The 26,430-nt window shown below is 36.8% G+C and overlaps 2 protein-coding genes across 2 annotated transcripts; one reads left to right on the plus strand and one right to left on the minus strand.

Moving 5' to 3' along the window:
* LOC134209163 (sialin-like) lies at positions 1-2,140 on the plus strand. The gene is made up of 5 exons (XM_062685145.1): positions 1-390; positions 461-635; positions 695-814; positions 873-1,419; positions 1,542-2,140. Exons 1-5 carry the CDS (start codon positions 362-364, stop codon positions 2,138-2,140), a joined length of 1,470 nt encoding a protein of 489 aa, XP_062541129.1. The 5' UTR covers positions 1-361.
* A 7,796-nt stretch (positions 2,141-9,936) lies between these two features.
* On the minus strand, positions 9,937-24,946 carry LOC134214960 (uncharacterized). The gene is made up of 5 exons (XM_062694233.1): positions 24,682-24,946; positions 24,361-24,613; positions 11,095-11,192; positions 10,902-11,027; positions 9,937-10,844 (listed from the first exon to the last, which is right to left on the minus strand). The coding sequence occupies exons 1-5, from the start codon at positions 24,799-24,801 to the stop codon at positions 10,098-10,100; spliced, it is 1,344 nt and encodes a 447-aa protein (XP_062550217.1). The 5' UTR covers positions 24,802-24,946; the 3' UTR covers positions 9,937-10,097.
* Positions 24,947-26,430: the final 1,484 nt, after the last annotated feature.

Below are 26,430 nucleotides of genomic sequence, written 5' to 3' on the forward strand. Positions count from 1 at the left end.
AAGTTTGTATCACATACTTAGTTATTTAATATTATCAAACAAAATAGTAATAATAATAATCACGGAATACTGAGCTGTGTTTGGACACCGCTTTATCTTAGTGATGTAATTTTCAGAAGAAGAAAAGATACAGACATCAATGAAATCTTAAAAACATGTTGCAAATTGTGCTCCACGCGTCGTCCAGACGTCCCGTTTTGTCTCTGTGTTATCACTGTTTGGTGGGTGGCCTAATTAGCGTCTAATTGGTCTATTTCGATGGTCAGTTGTAAAGTAATTCGCTACGGCTTCAGATGGGACGGAGTGCAAATATTAGGTAATGGTCAAAAATTGGCTCTTAGTTTGACGTGAGCAGCGAAAGATGGACACAACAGAAAGTTGTGTAGAGAGGTAACAAAATTCGCTATATCAAATAATAAATCAGTATGCAGTAGGTATTAACGAATTTTGTATCTTGTAGCGATGGGATCGACGCTCCTCTATGGATGTTTTGGAAACGGAGACGGTATGTGGTTATGGTGATGGCCTTTCTGGGCTATTTCAATGTTTACTCCTTGCGAGTGAATCTCAGTGTGGCAATCGTGGCCATGACAGAAATACGTGAAATGATTCATCCGAATGGAACCGTAGAACTCGTTCGTAATAAGCGGAAACAAAGATTGATTGAAAATATATTATCAAAGTTTCGTTTTAGATACAAGAGTTCGAATGGAGCTCAAGTCTGCAGGGATACGTCCTCAGCTCTTTCTTTTACGGTTACATCTTCACGCAGGTTCTCGGAGGTTATCTATCTAGCAAGTTCGGCGGAACAAACGTATGTGGTCTTTTATGTTCAAATGTTAAGTTAGTTAAATAGTTGAATCTCTCCGCAGGTATTCGGCGTTGGAATTGGGGCAACGGCAGTACTGACTCTGTTGACACCGATCTTGGCAAAGCAAGGCGCTGGATGGCTTATCGCAGTTCGCACCTTGGAGGGTGCATTCGAAGGCGTAACGTTCCCCTGTGGGCATGCTATGTGGTCAGTATGGGCACCACCCAGCGAGCGTTCTCGCATCGCTTCGATTGCTTTCACTGGATCTTTTGCAGGCACGGTGATCACGATGACGCTAAGTGGTATTTTGGCTGTTTCTTGGGGCTGGGAGAGTGTGTTCTATTTCTTCGGAGTATTGGCGTGCTTTTGGTACACCGCTTGGTTGTTGATGGTGAGGAAATCTCCGGAGCATGACCATCGGATAAGTGAACAGGAAAGGGAGTTCATAATGAAATCATGGGGTCGTCAAGAGAAGGATACAAGTGATGTGAAACACCCGTGGATGAAGATGCTAACGTCAAAGCCTGTTATAGCAATGTCCATCGCCAGTATTGTGGAAGATTGGGGCTATTACACTCTGTTGACTGGTTTACCGACATTTTTGAAATGTTAGTATCGTTGTCGTTGAGCTTCTTTATCAATTTCAACTAGTTGAGGTTAATGTGTTCAAGATCAACACCCGCCAAATGAATGACTTCAGTATCATCACTTAACTATATCTCTATTCCAGCTGTACTGAACTTCGATCTCCAGGAGTCCGGAATACTGTCGGCGCTGCCTTATCTAGCGATGGGCATTCTTCTAAGCACATCCGGTTATCTGGCCGACTGGCTTCAAATCCGCGGTCATCTGACTACCACCCAGGTTCGGAAATATTTCACCTGTGGCGCCTTCATCGTTCAGCTCGTGTGTATGATGATTGGCGCCTTAGTTCTGATTCCCGCTCCTACTATCGTCTGCATAACGATTGCCGTTGGAATGGGAGGAGTTGCCTGGTGCGGGTACCTTCTGAATCCCCTGGACCTGTCCCCCATGAGTTCCGGTGTGCTGATGGGGATCTCCAATGGGTTTGCGGCCATTTCCGGAGTGATTGGTCCCATCGTTACGGGGATTATCACCACCAACAATACCGAGGACGAGTGGAGGATGGTGTTCTATATTGCAGTTGGGATCTACGTCTTTGGAACCCTGGTGTACTGGTTTTGGGCGTCCGGCGAACTTCAACCGTGGGCACTTGAGGTTACGCAACGAAAAAATGGACCTACGGAAGTTTCTTTAAGAAGCGAATCAAGCATGAATAAACGATTAGATCATTTATCGCCAATTTGAATTTTACATATCACCTCACCAAAGTCTTACTTTTGGTAAAAATGTTGATTTGAGAGACAGTACCTAATAAAATCTTAGAATAGATTTCTTGAATTTCCAGATTATTTTTCTAGAAATCAGAAGGAATTTTTTATTATTTTTTCCCTACTCTTTAGATAGACGTGATAACTAGACCTGTGCGCCGCAGTGCCACGCCGCTCCGCCGCCGGTGATTTTCTCACGCTGCCGCCGCTGTCAAAAATAAATCGGCGTGTCGCTGCATACAATTTTTTCACCACTTGTCATCGAATATTTTTTGCCACAACGATGGCTATTAGAGGACTAGTAAGCCAATTTCATATATTTTGTTGTGCATTTTTACTAGTGAGTCCATCCTATCGGAAATACATATTTTCAGTTAGGTTCATATATCTACTTCCAAGTATGCAGAACCTAATTAGATGGTGACCTACCCACAACTGTAACTAGCACTAGCTGATTTTGCTGTACAAGTACGGGACAAACATCCATCTAAGGAGCTTCGGAAGGAATTCCTGAAGAAATTATTGATGAAACTTCCCGATAAATTTTGACGAAACTTATGTAGGAATTCCGGAAAGAATTCTTGAAGGAGCTTTCCAAGGAGCTTCTAGATAAGCTGCTCGAAGTATTTCTAGAGGAACATTTGGAAAAAAAATCAGGAAGAACTTCAGGTGGAATTCCCGGAGCAACTTCAAGAGGAACTCTTGAAGAAATTCCTGGAGAAGAGTCCAGAGGAATATCTGAAGGAACATCCGGAAGGAATTTCTGAAAAAAAATTCAAGAGGGATTCTTGGAGAAACTTCCGAAGAATTTTGATTGAAATTCCATAAGAACTCCGGGAAGAATTCTTGGATGAAGTTTTCGAGGAATTCCGAAAGGAACTTCCCAACTAATTTCTTGTTGAAATTCGGAGGAATCTTGAAGGAACTTTCGGCAATTCCTGGATTAACTTCCGGAGTAATTTCTGGAGCACCTTCCGGAGCGTTTCCTGGAGGAACTTTTTGAGGAACTTCCGGAGAAATTCCTGGAGGAACTTCCGGAGGAATTTATGAAGGAACTTTCGGAGGAGTTCTTGGAGGAACATCCAATGGAATTCCTGGATGAACTTTCGGTTGAATTTGCAGGAATTGCCGAAGTAATTCCTGGATGAACTTTCGGAGAAATTCCTGAACTTCCGGAGCAATTCCTGGAGGAACTTCCAGAGGAATTTTTGAAGGAATTTGCAAAGGAATTCCTGGAAGAAAATATCTGGAGGACTATCCAGAAGAATTTCTTGAAGCACTTCCCAACGAACTAGTGGATGAACTTCCTGAGGAATTCGTCGAGGAAGTTACGAAGAAATTCGGAAATTTTTTGACGCGTGAAATTAGTTCACGCCACCATGCCACCGCCGCTGGCAAAAAATTGTCTGTCACGCCGCCGCCGATAAAATTTCAATCGGCGCACAGGTCTAGTGATAAGCCCTACATAACAAGACCACTTAAAGGTCATTTGGCCGAATTGTTAAAATTGTTTATTTATTAAGTGAAAGGGATGTGAGATTTTCGAAGGGAATAGTTAAAAGTGAGAAATAAGGTGCTCGAAGTGAGTAAAGGGTAGTAAGAAGTGAGTACTGAGAAATGGAAGTGAGTAATTAGTACTGAGATGTGTGCAGAAGCAAATGAGAAGTAAGTAGTGGGAAGTGAGAAATGGAAAGTAAGAAATGAGAAGAGAGAAGTAAGATGCGAAGGGAAAAGAAAGAGAGTAGTGAGGAAAATAGAAGCAAGAGGTGAGAAGTGAAGAATGATAATTGGGATGTGAGAAGAGAGATGCTGAGAAGTGAGTGGTGAGGTATAAGATAAAATGAAGAAGAAAGGAGGAAGAACTAATAAGGAAGAAGTACAAAAAAAGAAGGAAGAAGAATTGAAAAAAGAAGGACAAAAGAAAAGAGAAGAAGGAAGAACGATAAAGGAGGGAGAAAGAAGAAATAAGGAAGACAGATGGAGAAATAATGACGAAATGGGAGAAAATAGGAGGAAAAAGGAAGAAATAAGAAGTAAGAAGGGAAACGGCAAAGGAAAAGGAATAAGGAAGAAAGAATCTGTGTCAAAAGGTCGAAGGTGAAAAGGTCGAAGGTCAGAAGGTCGAAGGACAAAAGGTCGAAAGGACAAAAGGTCGAAAGGACAAAAGGTCGAAAGGACAAAATGCCGAGAGGACAAAAGGTCGAAAGGACAAAAGGCCGAAAGGACAAAAGGTCGAAAGGACAAAAGGTCGAAAGGACAAAAGGTCGAAAGGACAAAAGGTCGAAAGGACAGAAGGTCGAAAGGACAGAAGGTCGAAAGGATAAAAGGTCGAAAGGACAAAAGGTCGAAAGGACAAAAGGTCGAAAGGACAAAAGGTCGAAAGGACAAAAGGTCGAAAGGGCAAAAGGTCGAAAGGACAAAAGGTCGAAAGGACAAAAGGTTGAAAGGACAAAAGGTCGAAAGGACAAAAGGCCGAAAGGATAAAAATTCGAAAGGATTAAAGGTCGAAAGGACAAAAGGTCGAAAGGGCAAAAGGTCTAAAGGATAAAAGGTCGAAAGGATAAAAGGTCTAAAGGACAAAATGTCGAAGTCAAAAAATTGAAAGAACAGGTTGAAATAAAGGTCGAAATAACAAAGAGTCAAAGGAAAAGAGGGTCGAAAAATTAACAGAAGGTTGAATGAAAAACAGGTCAGAAAATCAATTTTGAAATCTGAACAATTAAAAATTTGAAAAAATATATTTTTCCCGTCTGAAGGTGGTCTTAGACGTTAGAGGGTTACTAGTCGACTTCAAAATGAAACACAAACGTTTACAAATCACGTAAGGGAGCATCCATAAATAACGTAACTCTTAGAGGGGAAGGGTTGAGCAAATCCATACAAAATTTGTGAGATATAGAGGGAGGGGGGGTTTAAATGCCCAATTTTTGCCTTACGTAATTAATGGATCTTCTCTAACGCAAATTTTGGCAATTCGAGGGGGAGTTGGGAGGGGCCCAACTTGACAGCGTAACCTAACGGTTTCTAATAATAAAAATAAATGTATTACACCCAGGTTTTTTTAAGCGGTTGGTATTTATTATTTTCTTGATTAACCCGAACTTTCACAGATTTCTAAATACTTCCAGAATTTTATTGACTTTTTGGGATTTTTTTCATGGGATTAACTTATTGTTTCATTGACGCTGAAGGTATTAAACGACTAAAACCAAACCGTGTAAAAATAACTGTGTATATTCGTTTATAGTTACTTAAAAACAAATTTTGTAAACAAAAACGTATTTTTTTTGAGCACATGAAAAGAAAATTACTGTCATTAGAAGATGGTATGTTAAGCTAAATATTTTGAATCATTTTGATGAAAATTAGTGAATAACTATTTTCTACATTTACAATTAAAGTTAATAAGGCCTAGCAATACTTTGATATAAAATATTGATTCGACAACACACCTCTGAAGAATACCTATGTTTTAACATAAGGGTAATTCTAGAATGAAATGTTCTCAAGTGTTTATGGTATTTCATATGCGGTTTAAAAATGCAAAACTCGAAAGAAAAGGTTATGATTAAAAGAACGAAAAGGATCAACAATGAAAATAAGGTTAAACACAAATAAATTAATGTGCGAAACTCGAAAGACAAGCCTTTGTACCCGTAATGCTGGGTAGATACCTTTTCGTGGTGTGTTACGGGGTAAGTTCTACCATGGTCACATTGCCGGCTACAGGCACATCCTGACCCTACGAATACCTTCCCAATATCCATCTCCGTGATACTTATTCCTTCTCTCCCTAGTAACGGTACAGACAAGCGTGGCCAGGAATAGTAATTCTAATGCTTTTGTCATTTTTGTCACAGATTGAAATTAAGGATTACACCCACCTTGATTTCTGATAGCAATCTGAACAGAGATTTCAAAGGAAACATGAGTATCACTAGTTTCCAGTCCACGAAATATACCGGAGCAATGCCATGCTTTCGTGTTTTTATATATTCGTAATATATTTATTTTCCATATTTTATTATACTTATGTTTCATATATCATTATATTTATTTTTCATATTTTTACATTTTATTTTTTTTTAATTTCTTTATTTTTATAATTTTATATTATACATTCTATTATTTTTGTGTCTTAAAATTTTCATATTATTATGTTATAATATTATCATAGTTTCATATTTCTTTAAATCTAACATTCCACTTTCAAATTTGATATTTTATGTTTTATATTTTTGTATTTTCATATTTATATAATTTCATGTTATTACACCTTCATATTATAATATTTTTATATTATCATATTTTCCTTACTCTTATATTTTTTCTATTTTATACTTATATACACATTATGATGCCTTTTTTATGCTTTCACATTTTTATACTTGTATATGTTCATATTTTTATACTTTTGTATTTTCATATATTTGTATTTTTTTCATATCATATTTTCATATTGTAGTTTGAAATATTTAATTTTCATATTTTAATTTTTTTGCCTTTCTTATATTTTCATACTTTCATGTTGTTATAATTTAATTAGCATATTTACATATTTCTATATTTTTATTATATTATTTTTTATACTTTCATATTTCCATCTTCTATATTTTTGTGTTTTAATATTTTTATATTATCTTATTTTCAGATTTTTATATTGTCATATTCTCAAAATTTAATACTTTAATATAACATTTTATATTTTAACATTTGCAATATTATCATACTCTCATGTTTTTATATACTCATATTTTGTATCTTCATTTTTTATTTTCATGTTTTCATATTTTTTAAATTTTCATATAGCAATTTTTATTCTATTATTACACTATATTTTTATGTTTCTTATTTTCATATTAAAAAAATCATATTTTTATGCTTTTATATATTTATATTATTGTATTATGTACCTTCATACTCATTTAACATTTTCATAGCCCACTACAAAACATCCCAGGAAGGAAAGCTTCACAACCTGCCATGTAACCTTTACGTAGACGACTTCCTGGCACATAAACTGCTATCTGATAAATAACATTCTAAATAATAAATAAATTCTTTACAATTTCCAGCTTCTTCTACAAGAGATGTACATCCCGAATCAACTTCGGCTCCTAGTTGACGTTGTATTCTACAAATATATATAAAATTTGATAAAATTTCTTATCATAATGTTATTCATTTCACTACATATTTATTTATATACAATTACCAAAATAAGAACTTAAAAAGAACGCGGTGCGTATGGTACGGTATGTCCACGCATCCTTCAACCCCTGTAGATTCGTGATATGTATCATGTTGAAGTGACTACTTGAACACGATACATCTCGAAGAATCATCTCTGCGGCAAACACAACGCAGTGGGCCTGGCCGTTTTGAAGTTTATGTCATACCACTGGTATGCTGTGAGCCTCAATATTGACAAGAAAAATTTTTGGGTGTCATCTAACTCAATAGTTTTCCAGGATGCTTTCTTTGTACTGGCTGCGTTTGTGTTCGATTAGATTAGATTAGATTAGAAACTCGAAAGACAAGCCTTTGATTAAAAGAAGGAAAAATTTAACAATTAAATATAATCAGGTGAAACACAAATAAATATAAATATGCGAATCTCGAAAGAACGGCCTATGACTAAAAGAAGGGAAACTTCAACAATGAAATATTATCAGGTAAAACATAAATGTGCAAAAGAATGGTTGATAAACACTCGACGTTTTGACTAATTTTTTCGACCTTCGATCTTTTGACCTTTAAGTTTTTAATCTTCGACTTTTTGGCCTTCGACTTTTTGGCCTTCGACTTTTTGTCCAACAACCGCAATTTAGTAATGAATTTCTCATCGTTGAAAAAATCACGTTAATGAAGAATTAAAAAAAAACAACCGCAATTTCTATCTTTATCTATCCGATTTTTTGTTTCGACCTTTTGACCTTTCGACCTTTTGTCCTTTCGACCTTCGACCTTTTGACTCAGATATTTTGTTTCGCCCTTTTGACCCTTCGACCTTTTGACCCTTCGTCCTTTTGTCCTTTCGACCTTCGACCTTTTGACCTTTTGTTTTTTCGGCCTTTTGTCCTTTCGACCTTTTGATCCTTCGACCTTTTGACTCAGATTTTTTGTTTCGACCTTTTGACCCTTCGACCTTTTGACCATAGGTTACTACAACTCATATGGGACCAGATTTAGTCACAACCAAGTTGCTGCAACCAGATTTGTCTTTCTTGTGCTGCTCGGTTCGACTTACGGAAGCAACGCAGTATTCTAGATTCAAAGGACTCAGAATTTCATCGAATTACATAACGTAGAGTTACGGAGAGTTCACTGTAATAAACAATGTGGGCTCTCTTGACTGTGGATATACAACAGTAAAGCACTTGTGACGATATTGAAAGATATTAAATTTACAAAAAAAGCTAACCGTGGTGATGGTTTGTACTCGGATTCTGATGGATTTTCTGGAAACGTGACCTGTATGTGGTCTTGTTGTGTAGGGGTTATCACGCATATCTAAAGAGTAGGTGGTTGAGGGTTTGCGTCCCTCCAAGACACGTGGATTCTTTTATACAAATTTAGTATAAATTTGTCCATTTAAAACATTTGCTATGGATATGCGCAGCCAAGATATTTAACAAAAAGTGATTTTTGTACGGCCGAGTTGCCGAATAATATGCAATTAATTGTTATTTATTATTAGTTTTCCGCCCCTTACTCCACGAAGGGCACGAGGACATTTCTTTAAAAAATATTTAATAATCTTGATTATTATACAAAATCAAACCAGAGAGCTAATTTCTGTCACTATTCTTCTAATTTTACCAAATAAAACAAATTTAACATATTTCGTGTTGCATAATAGATTATCATCAATGACACCAGCAAAGTGGAATTAATTAGCACTCGCGCGAAATATCCTACCAGACAGCAAGGCAACAAATCACTGAATAACTGGAATGGTAAAACTTGCAACCTAGATTCCGATTGTATATAAATGATTTTTAAAAATAGATATTAAATGCAATGAATGATAATGCCCCAGAAGAACGAACGATTATGATTCATGTATATTATATTTCTTTCTTAAAAAAGCAGTCGAGCTCGGTGGTCTAGTGGTTACCGCTTCTACCTTATAAGCAGGAGGTCATGGGTTCAATTCCAGGCTCGTCCCTTTCCTACTTTGTATCTTAGTTTTTTCTATCAAAACGAATCCTACTGCTACAACCTCCCATATAATCCAAAACCCCGTGGCACCTATGAGAGGCCGTAGAGTTCTCTGCATCTTTCTTAGATATGTGTCCAGCCCAACTTATCATGCTTACATTTCCTCAGCATTCGCAAGACGTGGCTAGGACAGATCTCGACTATTGGAGAGTGCATTGCTTCCATCTCCCAGATCAATATCTGTGGTAACGGCTGAAAGTGATGCTACTCTCATACAATAGCCTTGGCTTGTATAACCTGCGAATTTGTGCGAAATGCTCAATGCTAATGCAAATGCTCATGCTAATTATATTTCTTTTTTAGAAAAGACTTAAAAAATGCACAAGCCTCATGTCGATTGGATCTATTTTCCTCGTAACAAGTTTTTTTCGCGGACATTTAGCTTTGTAAGTTTTACATTGCACTTCATACCAAGTAAAGTAAGTGCTTTTACGAAAGGTTTTGGCAGAAGGAAAACTTATTTGAAATTTTATTATAATATTTGTTCGGAATCCTGCTCCTGCACCCAATGCAATTTTGACTGTACTGTGATATTTTGTATGTAAAAAAAAACGAAGGAGGGGCTTTCTGGATGACTCAGCTCATTGATTCAATAATGTATAATCGTTCAAAGCCACAAAAACAATGTTTCTATAGTTTTCTAATCCGATGAACATTAATCATTTGGCTCCTCAACATCGCATTCTAGACCCAACCACCAAAAAATCCCATCATTGCTCCGCATTTGTAACGCCAGGCTGCAGCAGGGCAACTTTGGCCTTGGGGCTACTTAGCTTGAAGTACTCTTGGCACTGACGCTGCAGTTCGCTGTTGGCAAGCCGCAACCGGTCCCGTTCCTCGCGCTGCAGTAAGTTAATCGCCTTCACTCGATTGATTTTAGCGAACAGAAACGCAAACTCAGCCGGGTAGTGGTCCCCACCGTTTGGACCGACCTGGGCCCCGTGGCCTTGCTCCAGTCGTTTATTAAAATATGCGACGTCGTCCTCGCATTCGTACTTGCTGCAGGTTTGCGCCTGACTCAGAATCAGCCTTCCCTTGGTCAGCAGTTTATTCAGGTGCTTTTGGACGTGGTACACCTCGTAGGATAATTCTTTCATCCGAGCCTGGTGATGCACGTCCATTTGAAAGATTTTTCTCTTTAGCGTATCGATATCCGCTTCGAGATTTCGTTTGATGAATCTTTTGGAAATCACTTTTCGAGTTCCGGCTATTTCCACTTCGGTGATTTTCTTGGTGAGGCGACTTATGCGGAGCGAGTGTTCTTTAATTTTGGCACGGTTGGTTTGAATGGTTTTTTGAGATTTCTGATCCTCGTCACACAAAGTTTGGTAAGCTTTCTCCATTTCTGGATGGAAAATAGTGGTAACATAGTTAGCCATTACAGACTTGATTTCATCGTGGAGTTGTTCTATTCGTTGAACGTTTTCATCTCGTAGTCTATCCCGTTTTTCAATATGCTAAAAATAAAAATTGGATCAGTTCAAAAATGATATCTTCATTTAAATGGATCTCACAAAGTTAATGTTTTCGTCGTTTTTCTTGATGAAATCTCTCCGATCATCAGTAAGCCCTTGCTCCATAGATTCTTCGAGCGATATTAGGGCTCCTTCCATCTGTTGAGTGCATTCGTTGGCTTGACCCTGTGTTTTCCATAATACAGATTAACAGATTAACAACTGCCAAAATCAATACAGAAGCACAGTTTACCTCTTTTAGTTCAACTTCACGACCGAACTCTTCAAGTCGAAATTTGGTATCCTCTTGATATTGCTGACTTAAATTAGTAACAAAGTATTGATGTATCTCTAATGGAAGGGAAGGTATAGGTGAATTTTAGTTTAAGGAAAATAAACTGTACAATAATTAAATGAAAAAAGATTTTGAAACGTTTTTTTTTTCAAATTTTGTCTATAACTGTGGTTACTAGAGTGCCCTTTTGCTTATTCTTCTTCTTCTTTTTCTTCATTGGCATGACATCCCCCACTGGGCCTCGCAGCTTGGTGTTCATGTAGCACTTCCACAGTTATTAACTGCGAGGTTTCTAAGCCAAGTTACCATTTCTGCATTCGTATATCATGAGGCTAACACGATGATACTTTTATGCCCAAGGTAGTCGAGGTAATTTCCAATCCGAAAATTGTCTAGACCGTCACCGGGAATCGAGCCTTGCTTTGTAGCCGCGCGGCTAAGAAGGGCCCCAACAGAGTGTCCTATAAAGTTTTTTTTTTTAATAGAATGATAGCCTTTCGATACAACTTTGGTTGCATTTTACATTTAACACACGCGTTTGTCCTCTCAACAGTAATAATTTACTTGCATTAAAAAAGCATTACTCCGTTCAGCCCCATTTTATTTTCTGTAGATTGTTTTGGTGGTTATGAATAGTATGCTGTTCGATAGTCTGGAACCCATCCTTCCTAGCTTCTTAAAGTATTGAATAGCCAGTTCACCTTATACTAGTCGCTCCATTTGCGTTCAAGCTTGTGTCATCAAAAACATTTCAATTCAGATTAGAAAATGTTATAAATGATGGAATCGATGTAGATGCTTTGAAATTCTAATTAGATTTAGACTAATTTTTTAAATCTTTTGAAGTTCCTGTACATAAATTTAAGTTCCTGTACTAAATTTTAAAACACACTAAAAAAAGTAAAACTAATCAAACTCTTTTTATTTAATGTTTTCTTTTGAAACATCCACCTAAGTACGATTTCGCTCTTGCATAAAGTCTTGAAATTTCTGGAAAAAAAACTCTTCTTATTATTGCTTGTGGTACGAATTTTTAGACTACTGAGAAAGTTGTTGCTATCAGTTTACTTTTCCTCAAACACAATTTCACAAACAGACATTTACAGAAGCAGGCATAGTTTCAGCTCTCATCATTCAGCAATATTTTCTACTATTAGATTACTACTAACTTGAGAATCCTGGGAAAACAATTAATAAATTTACATAACTGCTCAAAACAATTACGGTTTTGGTTGGTTCTATTCTATTGTCATTTTTGTATCAGATTAGAAAAAAAATGAAACTTGGTTGCAAATGTTTCATAGAAATCATTGAGAATCTTCTGGTAAAAAAAACTGCCAAAGCAATGAGTCTGCAATTTTTCGGAACATCCGTTCTCAAATGAATTGCTTGATTTTTCCTCATCGTGGAAACTGCTGAACGTTGAGTTCTCCGACAATAGCGTTGATCATTCATTGACAGTATTGAAAGTGTATAAAATAAACGAACGGCGTGATTTCTTCTGATTTGACAAGCAAAAATAATCACAACAAACCGGAAAATCGACTACTATCATCGAAGTATGCCTATACAGTGCTTATCTGATTCTTTACCATGTTCTGAGTGTCCTCTGAAAATTTGAGCTCATTTGGATTAAAACTGATTTAGCACAAGCCGCTTCAAGTTTGCATGCAAATTAGTATGGGGAAATTTATTTTTTCATTACAGGAGAAGTGGTTCGGTTGTGGGTACCCCCACGTATCTTTTGACAGAAAGCAGATACTGTCATTCTGACAACTGTCATTTATTTGCTATCGAAACACGATGTTTTGTGCAGGATACCAAACTAGATAGACACCTCTACTTTGAACTATGAACAAATCAATTGTTTTATACATGAAAATCAACCCGAAAGTTTTGTTTGGCCTTTTTCAAAGTGTCATGAAGTGATGGGATTGAATTAAAAAAGTGATTTCAAATGCGAATTCATACGATAAATTTAGTCTATTTTGTGGTTCAATAACAATTGCCATTGAAATTTCAGTACGAAAATTTTTTTCATCACTTTCCTGAAACGCTGCTAAATTCGGTTGTGGACACCTTTATTGGTTCAGTTATAAGCACCTTATTTTTATTGACAAATCGTTCAATATCACTAAGGTTATCAACAAACATATTAACAAATTTATTAAAATGCATCTTCGATTTTTTAGATATAATTTATTGAAATAATAAGTTTTATTACTTTTGTTTGTTTTTAAGGCGTGCACTATAATATATAAGCACTTTTTGAAATTAAGCGTTGACCGATTTACACGCAACCTGTTGCGTTCGACGGGGAATTCAGTCTTATTGTTTGCCATTAAAAATTGTACTTTCTAGACATTGCCTTCCGAAGATGTTGACAAATTATCGTTTATTTTCATAGGGACCTTCAAATACCTCCGAAATTGAAAAAAAAATCTTTTTTTTGCCTGCGATGTATATAAATGAATGCAATATATGTAAATTGATGAGAAAAATTTAATCCAACTACCTAAAGTGCTATTTTGGACCTTTCGTAAGTGATTGTTTTCGTTACCTTCTTCAATGCAAGAGAAATGCATTATCACTGCTAGGTGGATTAATATAGATTTTTTATTGTTTAGGCTGGCTATCCTCCGGAGACGCGCCAGCCTAGGGCTAAAAGTTTCCATAATAAAGACAAAAAAAAATGCTTTCCTGGCTAGTGATCAAAGGCAGCCTATGCTAAATTTGCAATGTTCTGTTCATGTTTATTTTTATGACACCTATCACCTACCTTAATCATTCTGATGAAATTTAGGATTATTGGGGATATTTTAAGGAGCCCAAGCTTTGAAAAAAGATGGAGGATGGAAATAAACAACGAGTAATCGAATAATAAAAAAACGAATTTCAAGTAAGAGGAAACAAGTTTAAAATAATATTTTCTCCGTCCTTAATCATTCGGCGATACAACTTTGTTGTTGAGTAAAGCCATTCAATGCACGAAATAAAAGATACTGTTACGGGGTAGACCCTATTTCCAAGGGCTTGCCGACCTTGCCCTGGCCACTGCGAATTGGGGGCTTGCCTAGGTGAGGTAGTGAGGTTTTACAATGTGGTCTTTTGAAATTACCTAAAAAGCCACATATATTCGCATGTAGTCCCTATCAAAATGACCGCGTATAAACAATTTGAATCTCAAAATAATTCAGAGATTCGCTATTCGCTAATTAGACAATGTTTACTCAAGCATTGCACTATGGTCCAGGATACAGATTGACGCGGAAAGATGCATTTTACGCCAAAACTATATTTTTTAGAAAAAACTGTTCTACAAAATTGTTCGAAATAGTAAGGCCATCATTATGGTGCTACCAACAAATAGGGTCGCCCATCATATAAAAAACAAATTAGAAAACATTTTTTTATTTCCCGGAATATTGACATATTATATTCTACAAAGTTGTAGCGCTGCTTATTCCAATCAATTTTGCTAAACAATTTTTCTGTAGCTCTTAAGTTGGCTGATTTAGAGCAATTTAACCTAATTGGATTAGGGTGTACCTAAAAAACAGTATTTTTGATCTACTTTTTTTGTTCTAGATTTCTCGAAAAAGTCGTCTTTAGGTGACTTTTAGAGCTCAAAAAAAATTCAACTTTTGATGGGTAAATATGCTCAATATCTTTTTCCGATCAAAAGTTATAATCGTTTTTCTGTCAAAATTAAATTTTTTTCATAAGTTGATATCTCCGGTTAGGGCATACCAAAAAAATATATTCACACAGCATTTGAAAGAGAAATTAACATTCTTAATTATGTCAAAAAATTGGGGATATGTTATTTTTTTTATCTCAAGTTTTATCAATTTTACTAAAATCATGTTTTTTAAATAAATTGATATAACTCGACAACGGAAGAAGGTACAGACGATATTCTTATAGCAAAACACGCGTTTTGAAAAGCCCCAAAAGTCTTCAGAAGACGTCATTCGTGAGAAATGAAAAACAAAAAAATCTACAGCTTTAACACTTTTTATAAGCTTTATCATTATCATCGTATTGCAAGATTTACGAGAAAAGATGCATTTTCGGTCTGAAGCATACTTTTAAGAAACAAAATTTGTTCAAAGTACAAAGTTGTTCTGGATACTTGGGCCCTTATTATAGAGTTACCGAAAAATAGGGTGGGCCATTTTATAAAAATGTGATTTTTTTTTGCGGAATATTTACATAAAATGTTCTACAAAGCTGTAGCGCAGCTTTTTCCAATCAACTTTGCTGTATAAACTTTTTATGTAGCTCTTAAGCTCACTTGTTTAGAGTAATTTTACTTACCAGGATAAGGGTGTCTCTCAAAACACAATATTTATGATCTGCTCATTTAATTTTTTTATTTTTCACGGATGTGACCTTTTGAAGACTTTTGGAGCTTTTTAAAACGCGTGTTTTGCTATATTCTTATATCGTCTGTATCTTCTGCCGTTGTCGAGATATATCAATATAATTGAAAAACCCAGATTAATCCACCTAGCGGTGATGGTGCCTTTCTCGACCTTCGTAAAATGTGTGTGCTTGAAAAAAGATGAGCTAGTGGCTAGGAGTAAAAAAGACAAATTTCTTTGTCCGTTCTATGAAAATCAGATTATTTATGGAAAAGATATTGTAGATCCAGTTGAAAACCGAAAATCGATTTTGTTCCCATTTCCGGATGTCGCAACTGCATCGCGAGTGGTGCCTGACTATGGCACAGTTGCGCACTACTGCGATGCAGTTGCAACATCCGGAAATGCGATTTCGCGGGACCTCGGTTCGGTTTTCAGCTTGATCTACAATATGCTAATAAGAATTTGACGTACATAACCCTGTTTTATTTCACCCACTCATATATTTTAAGGATATCACTTTTGGATGTTAGTTGAACTGAAGCTCCGACTACACAAAAAGAAAACGAAAATGTCATTCCCATCACGCGAGCGGAGGGCAATATTTGTTATGATATAAATCTCATGACCGTCTTTCTGCCAAACTCCTGTATGAAGTGGGAGAGACAGAGACATCATCTCAGTTCGTCGAGCTGAATCGATTGGTATATAACACTATGGGTCTCCAGGCCTTCTGTAAAGTTTGGTTTTGGAGCGAACATACAGCCTTTTCGTATAAAATGGCTAAAATGGTGTTTCGGCCATATCTTCCGATCCCATAGTCCGATCTAGCCAATTTTCAATAGGAAACAATGGGACAGGATTCTGCGTCGAATGCAACTTGTTTCGTGTGAATCGGTTAAGGTTAGGTGTCCGAAAAATAGGTGACATTTTTTGTGATTTTATGAAAAAGGTATTTTGGTCATAACTTCCAATCCCATAGTCCGACCTGTCCAATTTTTAATAGGAAACAATGGGAAAGGATTTTGCGTCGAATGCAATTTGTTGCGAGCAAATCGGTTGAGAATAAGTGCCTGAAAAATGAGTGACATTTTTACGCGATTTTTTTGTATGAATTTGTATTTTGGCCATAACTTTCGATCCCATAGTCCGATCTGGCCAATTTCAAATAGGAAACAATGGGACAGGATTCTGCGTCGAATGCAACTTGTTGCGAGCAAATCGGTTGAGGATAAGTGCCTGAAAAATGAGTGACATTTTTACACGATTTTTTCGTATGATTTTGTGTTTTGGCCATAACTTTTGATCCCATAGTCCGATCGGGCCAATCTCAAATAAGAAATAATGAGACAGGATTCTGCGTCGAATGCAACTTGTTGCGAGCAAATCGGTTGAGGATAAGTGCTTGAAAAATGAGTGACATTTTTTACACGATTTTTTCGTATGATTTTGTGTTTTGGCCATAACTTTTGATCCCATAGTCCGATCTGGCCAATTCCAAATAGGAAACAATGGGACAGGATTCTGTGTCGAATGCAACTTGTTGCGAGCAAATCGGTTGAGAATAAGTGCCCGAAAAATGAGTGACATTTTTTACGCGATTTTTTCGTATGATTTTGTATTTTGGCCATAACTTTCGATCCCATAGTCCGATCTCGCCAATTTCAAATAGGGAAACAATGGGACAGGATTCTGCGTCGAATGAAACTTGTTTCAAGCAAATCGGTTGAAGATAAGTGCCTGAAAAAATTAGTGACAATTTTTACGCGATTTTTCAAATGAATTTGTATTTTGGCCATAACTTCCGATCCCATAGTCCGATCTCGCCAATTTCAAATAGGAAACAATGGGACAGGATTCTGCGTCGAATGCAACTTGTTGCGAGCAAATCGGTTGAGGATAAGTGCCCGAAAAATGAGTGACATTTTTTGAGTAGTTGCACACACACACACACACACACACACACACACACACACACACACACACACACACACACACACACACACACACACACACACACACACACAGACATCACCTCGATTCGTCGAACTGAGTCGATTGGTATATAACACTATGGGTCTCCGGGCTTTCTATAAAAAGTTTGTTTTTGGAGCGATCATATAGCCTTTACCGTATACTTAGTATACGAGAAAGGCAAAACATGAGTAAAAAACCCAGATTAATCCACCTAGCGGTGATGGTGCCTTTCTCGTTTCTTTCGAGTGAGTAATTTCTACGCACTTTTGGTGAAAAAAAGTATTTTGACCATAACTTCTGAGCCTATAGTCCGATCCGGCCAATTTTCAACAGGAAACAATGGGACCGGATTCTGCATCGAATGCAACTTCTTGCGAGTAAATCGGCTGAGGGTACATATGTGACTAAAATGAGTGAGATTGTTATGGCCAAATGTATTTTGGCCATAACTCCATAGTCCGATTTCGCCAATTTTCAATACGAAACAATTGGACAAGATTCCGCGTCGAATGCAACTTGTTGCGAGAAAATCCGTTAAAGATAAGTGCCTGATAAATGAGTGAGAATTTTGTACGTGCGTCTTATGTAAAAAAAAAAATAATTTTAGCCATAACTTCGAAATCCATAGTCCGATTGGGCCAATTTTCAATACGAAACAATTGGACAATATTCTACGTCGAATGGAACTTGTTGCGAGTAAATCAGCTAAGAGTAAGTGCCTAAAAAGTGAGTGAGAATTTTTCTTATAAAAATATATTTTGGCCATAATTCCGAATCCCATAGTTTGATTCCGCCAATTTGCAATACGAAATAATGGGACAAGATTTCGCGTCGAATGCAACTTGTTGCGAGAAAATCAGTTAAAGATAAGTGCCTGAAAACGAGTGAGAATTTTGTACGTGATTCTTATGTAAAAAATAATTTTGGCCATAGCTTTGAAACCCATAGTCCGATCCGGCCAATTTTCAATACGAAACAATTGGACAATATTCTACGTCGAATGAAACTCGTTGCGAGTAAATCAGCTAAGAGTAAGTGCCTAAAAGTGAGTGAGAATTTTCTTATAAAAATATATTTTGGCCATAACTCCGAATCCCATAATCCGATTCCGCCAATTTTCAATAGGAAACAATGGGACAAGATTCTGCGTCGAATGCAACTTGTTGCGAGCAAATCCGTTAAAGATAAGTTCCTTGAAAAAGTGAGTGAGAATTTTGTACGTGTTCTTATGTACAAAAATGAATTTTGGCCACAACTTCGAAACCCATAGTCCGATTGGGCCAATTTTCAATACGAAACAATGGGACAAGATTCTACGTCGAATGCAACTTGTTGCGAGCAAATCGGTTAAGAATAAATGCCTGAAAAATGAGAGATTATTTTGCGCACACACATACACACACACATACACACAGACATCACCTCAATTCGTCGAGCTGAGTCGATCGGTACATAACACTATGGGTCTCCGGGACTCCAATCAAAAGTTCGTTTTTGGAGCGAACATATAGCCTTTACGTATACTTTGTATACGAGAAAGGCAAAAATAATTTTGGCCATAGCTTCGAAACCCATAGTCCGATTGGGCCAATTTTCAATACGAAACAATTGGACAATATTCTACGTCGAATGAAACTTGTTGCGAGTAAATCAGCTAAGAGTAAGTGCCTAAAAAATGAGTGAGAATTTTTCTTATAAAAAATATATTTGGACCATAACTCCGAATCCCATAGTCCGATTCCGCCAATTTTCAATAGGAAACAATGGGACAAGATTCTGCGTCGAATGCAACTTGTTGCGAGAAAATCCGTTAAAGATAAGTACCTGAAAAATGAGTGAGAATTTTGTACGTGTTCTTATGTACAAAAATGAATTTTGGCCACAACTTCGAAACCCATAGTCCGATTGGGCCAATTTTCAATACGAAACAATTGGACAATATTCTACGTCGAATGAAACTTGTTGCGAGTAAATCAGCTTAGAGTAAGTGCCTAAAAAGTGAGTGAGAATTTTTCTTATACATAAATATATTTTGGCCATAATTCCGAAGCCCATAGTCCGATTGGGCCAATTTTCAATACGAAACAATGGGACAAGATTCTACGTCGAATGCAACTTGTTGCGAGCAAATCAGTTAAGGATAAGTGCCTGAAAAATGAGTGAGATTATTTTGCGCACACACATACACACACACATACACACACACATACACACACACATACACACACACATACGCACACACATACACACAGACATTACCTCAATTCGTCGAGCTGAGTCGATCGGTAAATAACACTATGGGTCTCCGGGACTCCAATCAAAAGTTCGTTTCTGGAGCGAACATATAGCCTTTACGTATACTTTGTATACGAGAAAGGCAAAAATAACATATCTCCATTTTTTTGACATTATAAAGAATATTTATTTCTCATTTAGATGCCGTGTGACTTATGAAAGTGAGACGTCTCACTACCCACTCCTTATTGCTCACTTCTCACTGTAAAAAGTGAGTAGTGCGAACAGAGAAGTAAGACGTCTGACTACTCACTTTTCACAGTGAGAAGTGTGGAATGAGGTGTGAGTAGTGAGACGTTTCATTTCTTATTTCTCACTGTTAAAAGTGAGTAGTGTGAAGTGGGTAGTGAAACGTCTCACTACTGACTTGGGTTACACTTTACCTCCACGAATGTAATTTTCAAAAGTTGTATCAACCCACCTTCAGTTCATGAATTCATATTCCTAATATATCAATTATATTCAGAATTACATTATACTGAAGCTTTTCATTATATAATTATTGAATTAATTCATACACAAATAGCGTGAATGAAAACGTGCTTTCCTGAAAAAAAAAAAAAATCATCTCATATTTTCGTTACAGTTGAAAAGAAATGGCCAACATTTAATATAAACACTGCACAAATGGTTTGATGTTTGAGTCATCCTGCCGAATGCGGTTACGTTATGTTACTACGGAAGATTCCGACTCTAAAAGATAATTTTACTGTTATGTTTCTAAATTTAGCATTATTATCGTACTAATGCTAATTTGTGATTTATCACAAACGTGGAGCTCCATTTCTTCGATGTCTATTTTTATTGATTGCAAAACATGTTCGTGGAAACACACTGCAGTTTTTGCGTAGTTACTACCATATTAGATAGCCATAAACATAAAGAAAATAGCTTCTAATTGAAATTCACAAAAACTTTTAGTCGATGAGTTTTGCTGGTCTCATTTCCTATGTCATCACACTCGTGCCTATACTGATCAATGATCAATGTGTCTATGAGAAGGAAACGATAGTTCATCTGCATGCTGACTGTAAACCGAATACATGTAATCTAGGATATAATATAACGTACCCCATATATAACGTACACTTTGGAAAATAATTTTAATTTGAGAAGTTTTTCTCAAATAATTTAGTAAATTGTAATGAGGATTCATGTAGGGATGACATCATCTTATGGTGTCTAATTGTATGACCTAGAGACATTATTGAATTTGATTGATTGCGCATTTGACAACACAATTTCATAACGGCGCTCGCGTCGTTATCTTTCAAGTTTGACATTTCACTCCAGAGTCTTCTGGTGACAATTTCATACGAAACATTTTTTCGTGTAACATGCTCGCAAGATAGTGGTAGTTAGAAAAATAGATAGTTTTTGAGAAAAATGTTCATGCTGTTACGTCTGGAAGCGGGCTTGGTAGTCATATGGCTACTGCTTCTGCCTCATACGCAGGAGGTCGTGGGTTCATTCCCAGGTCCGTTCCATTCTCCTACTTTATATCTTTCTCTTTATTTCTCATGTTCTAGCAATCGCTAGAACTGGAAATGGACTTCCATACCGTTTCCATTACTATTCCTATACCTTCAACTTGAGTATTCTAACAGTAATCTGCTAGAATTGGAAATGAACTATAGAGCTCGTTTCCTACATCCAATTAGAAATTCCATCAGTTACCTTCTCCTATCTATCACATTGGCAGCTCGTTAACCAAGACGGACCTCTACCTCTCCAACCTAACCCAGAAATTCCAACAAATTCCGCATGAACTCGTGGCAAGTGCAGAGGTATATTCGGCTTGCAGTGGGCGAGTCATTGCATCATCATTTCCTCCCCATTCCCTACATTGACTTGCATTCTGACGTGGCAGGCGCCAGTATGACCTAACAAATGAGATCACCAGTGCTTGTACATTGAAGATGTGTGCTAGTCCCAAGCAAACATCTGTTGGTTCCCTGTGCAAGAACAGCTGATCTGGTCATAATGGAGTAGCAACTACGAGCAGTCAATCAAGCTCAAGCTCAAGCTCAAAATGTTCAAGCTGTTACGTCTGTTAGTCTGTGGTGAGGTTTTATGCATGTTCTAAGTCGAGCGAATGTCTAGTAAATAATAGGCAAAAGTTCTAAAGTCGGGTTGCTTTCAGGTCTAAGTCAGCCAACGTCGAGTAAGGTAATGGTATTGTCGACCAAGCTTGAAAGGTACACAGGATTTAAAAAAAAATCTAGAGGAAATTTTTGGAGGAGTCCTCGGAAGAATTTCTGGAGGAATTCCTGTAGAATTTCTTAAATGATTTTCAGGAGAGATTTCCGAATAAATTCATGATAAAAATTTCAACTGAATTCATACAGGAATAAAAAAAATGAAGGAATTTTCGAAGCGAGTTTGTAAAAGAATTTCTGAAGGATTAAAAAAAAAGAATTTCCAATGGATTTTTTTTAAGGAATTCCACAAGGAATTCCTGAAGAAATTTTTGAAACTGTTGCTAAACGCTTTTTCGAATCAATTTCTAAAGGATTTAAGGAAGAAATTACGAATAGAATTTCTGTAGAGTTACCTACCGTCATCGGGGGTGACAATGGGTCTGGGGGGTGAGAATGGGTCATCGCTCTCACCGGCAGCCTGGAGGTCGTAGAGCAAAATAGTTCAAAAATGTCTCTTACATTTTAGTCTTCTTGCCCTCAGATACATTGAATCCATTCTACTAGTATTCTAGGCAGTTGAAACAGTGACATATTCTCACCCCCATTTGTCACCCCGACGACGGTATTTAAATGCTTCAGGAAGTCCTTCTAGAATTTCTTCTAAAATTGTTCCAAGAATTCCTTGAAAAATAGCCCAAGGTTATTCCTTTGGAACTTCTCCAGTAATTCATTCTGAAAGTCCTTCAGAAACTCTTCGGAGTATTACTGTAGGGATTCTTCGAAACACCTTCGGAAATTCGAAAATTTCTTCTAAATTTCCTTCAGAAATTAGTTCCACAACGAATTCCTTCAGGAGTTTGTTTAGGAAAACCTTTGGCCAATCCTTTAGAAATACTTGTAGAAATTTTCCAAGAAATTCGTTTCAAAGCTCTAGAACACAGCTTCCCAAAGTTAAGATTTACACAGGCTGGGGGGTCGCGACCCACCACTTTGGGAAACTATGCTCTAAAACATAAATCAAGGAAATTCTTGAAGCATTTTTAACATTTTTAGAGTTCTTGGAGAATGTCTTTGGGCATTGCTTAAAGACTTCTTCAGAAATTCCTCCAGCCAGGGCTGACAATAGTTATTCTCGTCGTATGAAGAAAGCGAAAAAATATAGTCTTCGTCACAACATTGCAGTAAAACAGTAAAACCTCCATGAGTCGTTGTTTTATGACTCGATATCGACGCATGGAAACAAATTATTCCATATTAAGATATATTTTCTGGGTTATTATGGTGGTCGCTTCACACAGTTCACACAGGCATAAAAGTATCATCGTGTTAGCCTCATGAGCTGCGAGGCGACAATGTCCCAGAGGGGATGTAATCTCAATGAAGAAGAAGAAGAGTAAATTTCCGGAAGAATTTTCCAAACAAATTTCAGATAGAATTCAGGTATGGTTTTACTAATTAAAAGAGTACCATATTTTATTAGGAATGCATTTGAATCATTTGTTTGAGAAACTGCATATATCCATTTTTCACAATTCCGAGAAAAAAACAAAAAAACTATTTTTGAACAAACTGCCACCGCATCTTTTGATTTCTTCGATACAGATAAATAGTTTTTGGCAAAACTCAACATCTTAAAGCACTTAAGGCAAACTGCTAGCAGTAGTTCATAATTGCTCTTCAGTAGGTAGATATCAAGAATTTAAAACGATTATTCGTTTTAAATAAAGATTCAAACGACGATTTGATGAATCTGATAGCTCTCCCACGCAAACCAACGCCACCAATAGGTAGGTGAAGGTTTCCGCTACCTGTTGATGGTGTTGGTTTGCATGGGAGAGCTATCAGATTCGTCAAATCGTCGTTTGAATCTTTGTTTACAAAAGCAGATAAGTCGTTTTGAAAATTTTGTCTTGATATGAAGTTTCTCAAACAAACGAAAAATTCTTCATACATTTCCGAAAAAAAATTTTTTTTCGTATTTTTTGCCAGACTACGTATTTTTGGACGAGGATTCCGAATACATATATAAAAATCTCATTTTGGCCAAAAATGTCATATATGCAGTTTCTCAAACAAACGGTACATTTGTATCTGGGTGCACAGGTGCATATTTGTATAAAGTGATCAATATCTCGAGCTATCAATATATTCTTTCCATAGCATATATTGAGATTTGAATGATATTTATATTATTTATATCAATTAAGTTCATATCATGCTTTGTTATATAATTCCTGGCTCCTGCCCGGGTAATTACTTTCCGAAAAGAACAGTTTCCATCATAATGCCATACTTTACAATATCTATCTGAGGTGAACTAGCCTAGGACTAGAAACCTCACTAAAAAAGAAAAAAAAACAATATGTATCCCAACATTGATCATGAAGCATTCCATAATTTGATGCTGGACAACCACGAGGGCCGTATTTCGCCCTGCATCTTACCCAAATAACAGTCGATCAATCTTTTCAGCCGCAGCAAGTTCTTCGAATAGATATCCTCGATTTCAGCACGATCCCCAAACAACCGCTCGATGTAGTTGTTCTTCCGGTCGAATGCCAACTGAACGTTCTGCTTGATTTGCATCATTTCCTCCAGAAGCTGGTCATATTTCACACCCGAGCACATGCGTTCCCAGTCTTTAAACACGCGTCTTTCCGTTTCCAGCGAGAAATTTTGCTCCCGCTTCAAATGATCCTGCAAAATGAGAAGATTCGAACGATTGTGTCACACAGCTGATATGAGACCGTTCATCAGATACCAACCCTGACGCATTTCTTTTTGAGCTCTTCCGCAGCCAATTTCTTTTCGCGTTTCTTCTCCAACCGACGGAGCTTTTTCAGCTCCGCCTTCGTCAAAGGCTCCGGAGTCTTTTCCGGCTCCATGGCTGGCGTGCAGGTGAGGAAATTATGCTTTAAATTATCACTTATCAACAGTGGTGGAGCGTTGCCACGGATGTTGTGATCGCTGAAAGTCACTCACTCGGCGCGCTAACTTGGATGCTAAACATGAATTTTGCACGCGCCTGCTGTCTCGGCGAGATTCCGATTTTAATCTTTTGCGTGGACATGACTTAATTTTCACCGAAAAACTAAGTATAAAAGACTGGGTACTATATTTTCTACACAATTTTTTTTTTGGAAAGATATAGTGGCATATTTTAATCAACATATTTTTTCTGTTTCAAAAATTCGTCAAGGAGACAATTGTTTTTTTATTTGACCACGTATTGCTCACGGTCTTAGTTGGAAAATGAAAAAGCTGTGCAGTGAGATCAAGATGTTAATGAGTTTTTATTCATGTTCAATGATTTGTTGCAAGCTTCACACCACGGTGGATAATTAATCCATTAATTACCCTCCGTAGGCTTGGCTCGCGCACATTGGAGTATCTACCCCATAATCAAACATTAATCGATGTAAACGATTTATGATATCAAAGCTCAACCTGGTAGCAAAAGTGGACATCGCAATGAAAGTAGCTATTTTAATTTCATTCGGGTGAGTTGGCTCTGCAGGAAAAAAAAAAAGATTTAGCTAAATGTATCACATCACTATTGAGTAAGATAAAACGAGGCGTGTCATTACTTGTCGGGTCGCATACCGGTTTTCCGCAACTAGGTGGAGCTGTAAATTTCTTCTACTTGAGTACATTATATTGGTTGTGTATTGAGATAATTCACGTGGTCAACTTGAGACAATTTTTCCACGGCCCTAAATTCGACGTCTGGTGGTTAGGTTTTTATCCATCTTGAAAGTATTCGTAATTTGTACATCTTATCGTTATGTTCTCACGTGACAATATGGAATAAAACAAATAGTCAAATTAGATTTGATTTTAATGTCTCCATTAGGGGTATTATTATTCTCATATGACTTATCATAATTATTTACGTCTGCTGCTTCACTAAAAAGCAAATCATTTAAACCATCAAGATAAAGTTGAGCGATAAAATGTAACGCTGTAGCGATCCTTTCCACAGATTGCAATTGTCATCTTTGACAATTATTACAGAGTCTTGTGAGAAGAATTGCGTAGATTGGCGATGATGCCTTATCATGGCTTGCGTGTTTGAGCACAGCATTCGCTTATCCATTGTGCGGTTTAACTCTATATGATTGATTCTCAACACAAATGAGTAATAAATACGAACTTTAAAGCGTATAAATTATTTCAACAACAAACTTTCTTCACTACGACTAAAATAAACCTTCTGTCAAATGTTCAGTTTATTCGGATAAAATTTCGAGGTGGCTTAAGTGTGTTTAGGCTATTTTCAATTTTGAAAAAAATCTAACAAGAGATATAAACGCAGAAAATCATCGCAACAACCTCTAAACTAAAGCTGTTGGTGTGCTTTACTAGTCTTGTGAATATTTCGATTCGTTACGTTCACGTTTTGACCATGTTAAAGTGATTTTCATGCTATTAAGTGCATAAAAATATTGTTTTCTTTAAAAGTCGTTGTCCAACAAAATTTTTGAATTTATCACAAAGCAAAGTGTAAAATAATC

The sequence above is a fragment of the Armigeres subalbatus genome, chromosome 2, assembly GCF_024139115.2.
Source record: "Armigeres subalbatus isolate Guangzhou_Male chromosome 2, GZ_Asu_2, whole genome shotgun sequence".
NCBI lineage: Eukaryota > Metazoa > Arthropoda > Insecta > Diptera > Culicidae > Armigeres > Armigeres subalbatus.

What these genes read in the sequence shown, in the direction of transcription:
- LOC134209163 (XM_062685145.1), top strand. Translation starts at nt 362, where the DNA reads ATGGACACAACAGAAAGTTGTGTAGAGAG. An exon ending in ACAGAAAGTTGTGTAGAGAG is followed by an intron (nt 391 to 460) that starts GTAACAAAATTC and finishes TGTATCTTGTAG; the next exon opens with CGATGGGATCGACGCTCCTC. An exon ending in CGAATGGAACCGTAGAACTC is followed by an intron (nt 636 to 694) that starts GTTCGTAATAAG and finishes GTTTCGTTTTAG; the next exon opens with ATACAAGAGTTCGAATGGAG.
- LOC134214960 (XM_062694233.1), bottom strand. Translation starts at nt 24,801, where the DNA reads ATGGAGCCGGAAAAGACTCCGGAGCCTTTGACGAAGGCGGAGCTGAAA. An exon ending in ATTGATCGACTGTTATTTGG is followed by an intron (nt 11,193 to 24,360) that starts GTAAGATGCAGG and finishes CCCTTCCATTAG; the next exon opens with AGATACATCAATACTTTGTT. An exon ending in GTGAAGTTGAACTAAAAGAG is followed by an intron (nt 11,028 to 11,094) that starts GTAAACTGTGCT and finishes TGGAAAACACAG; the next exon opens with GGTCAAGCCAACGAATGCAC.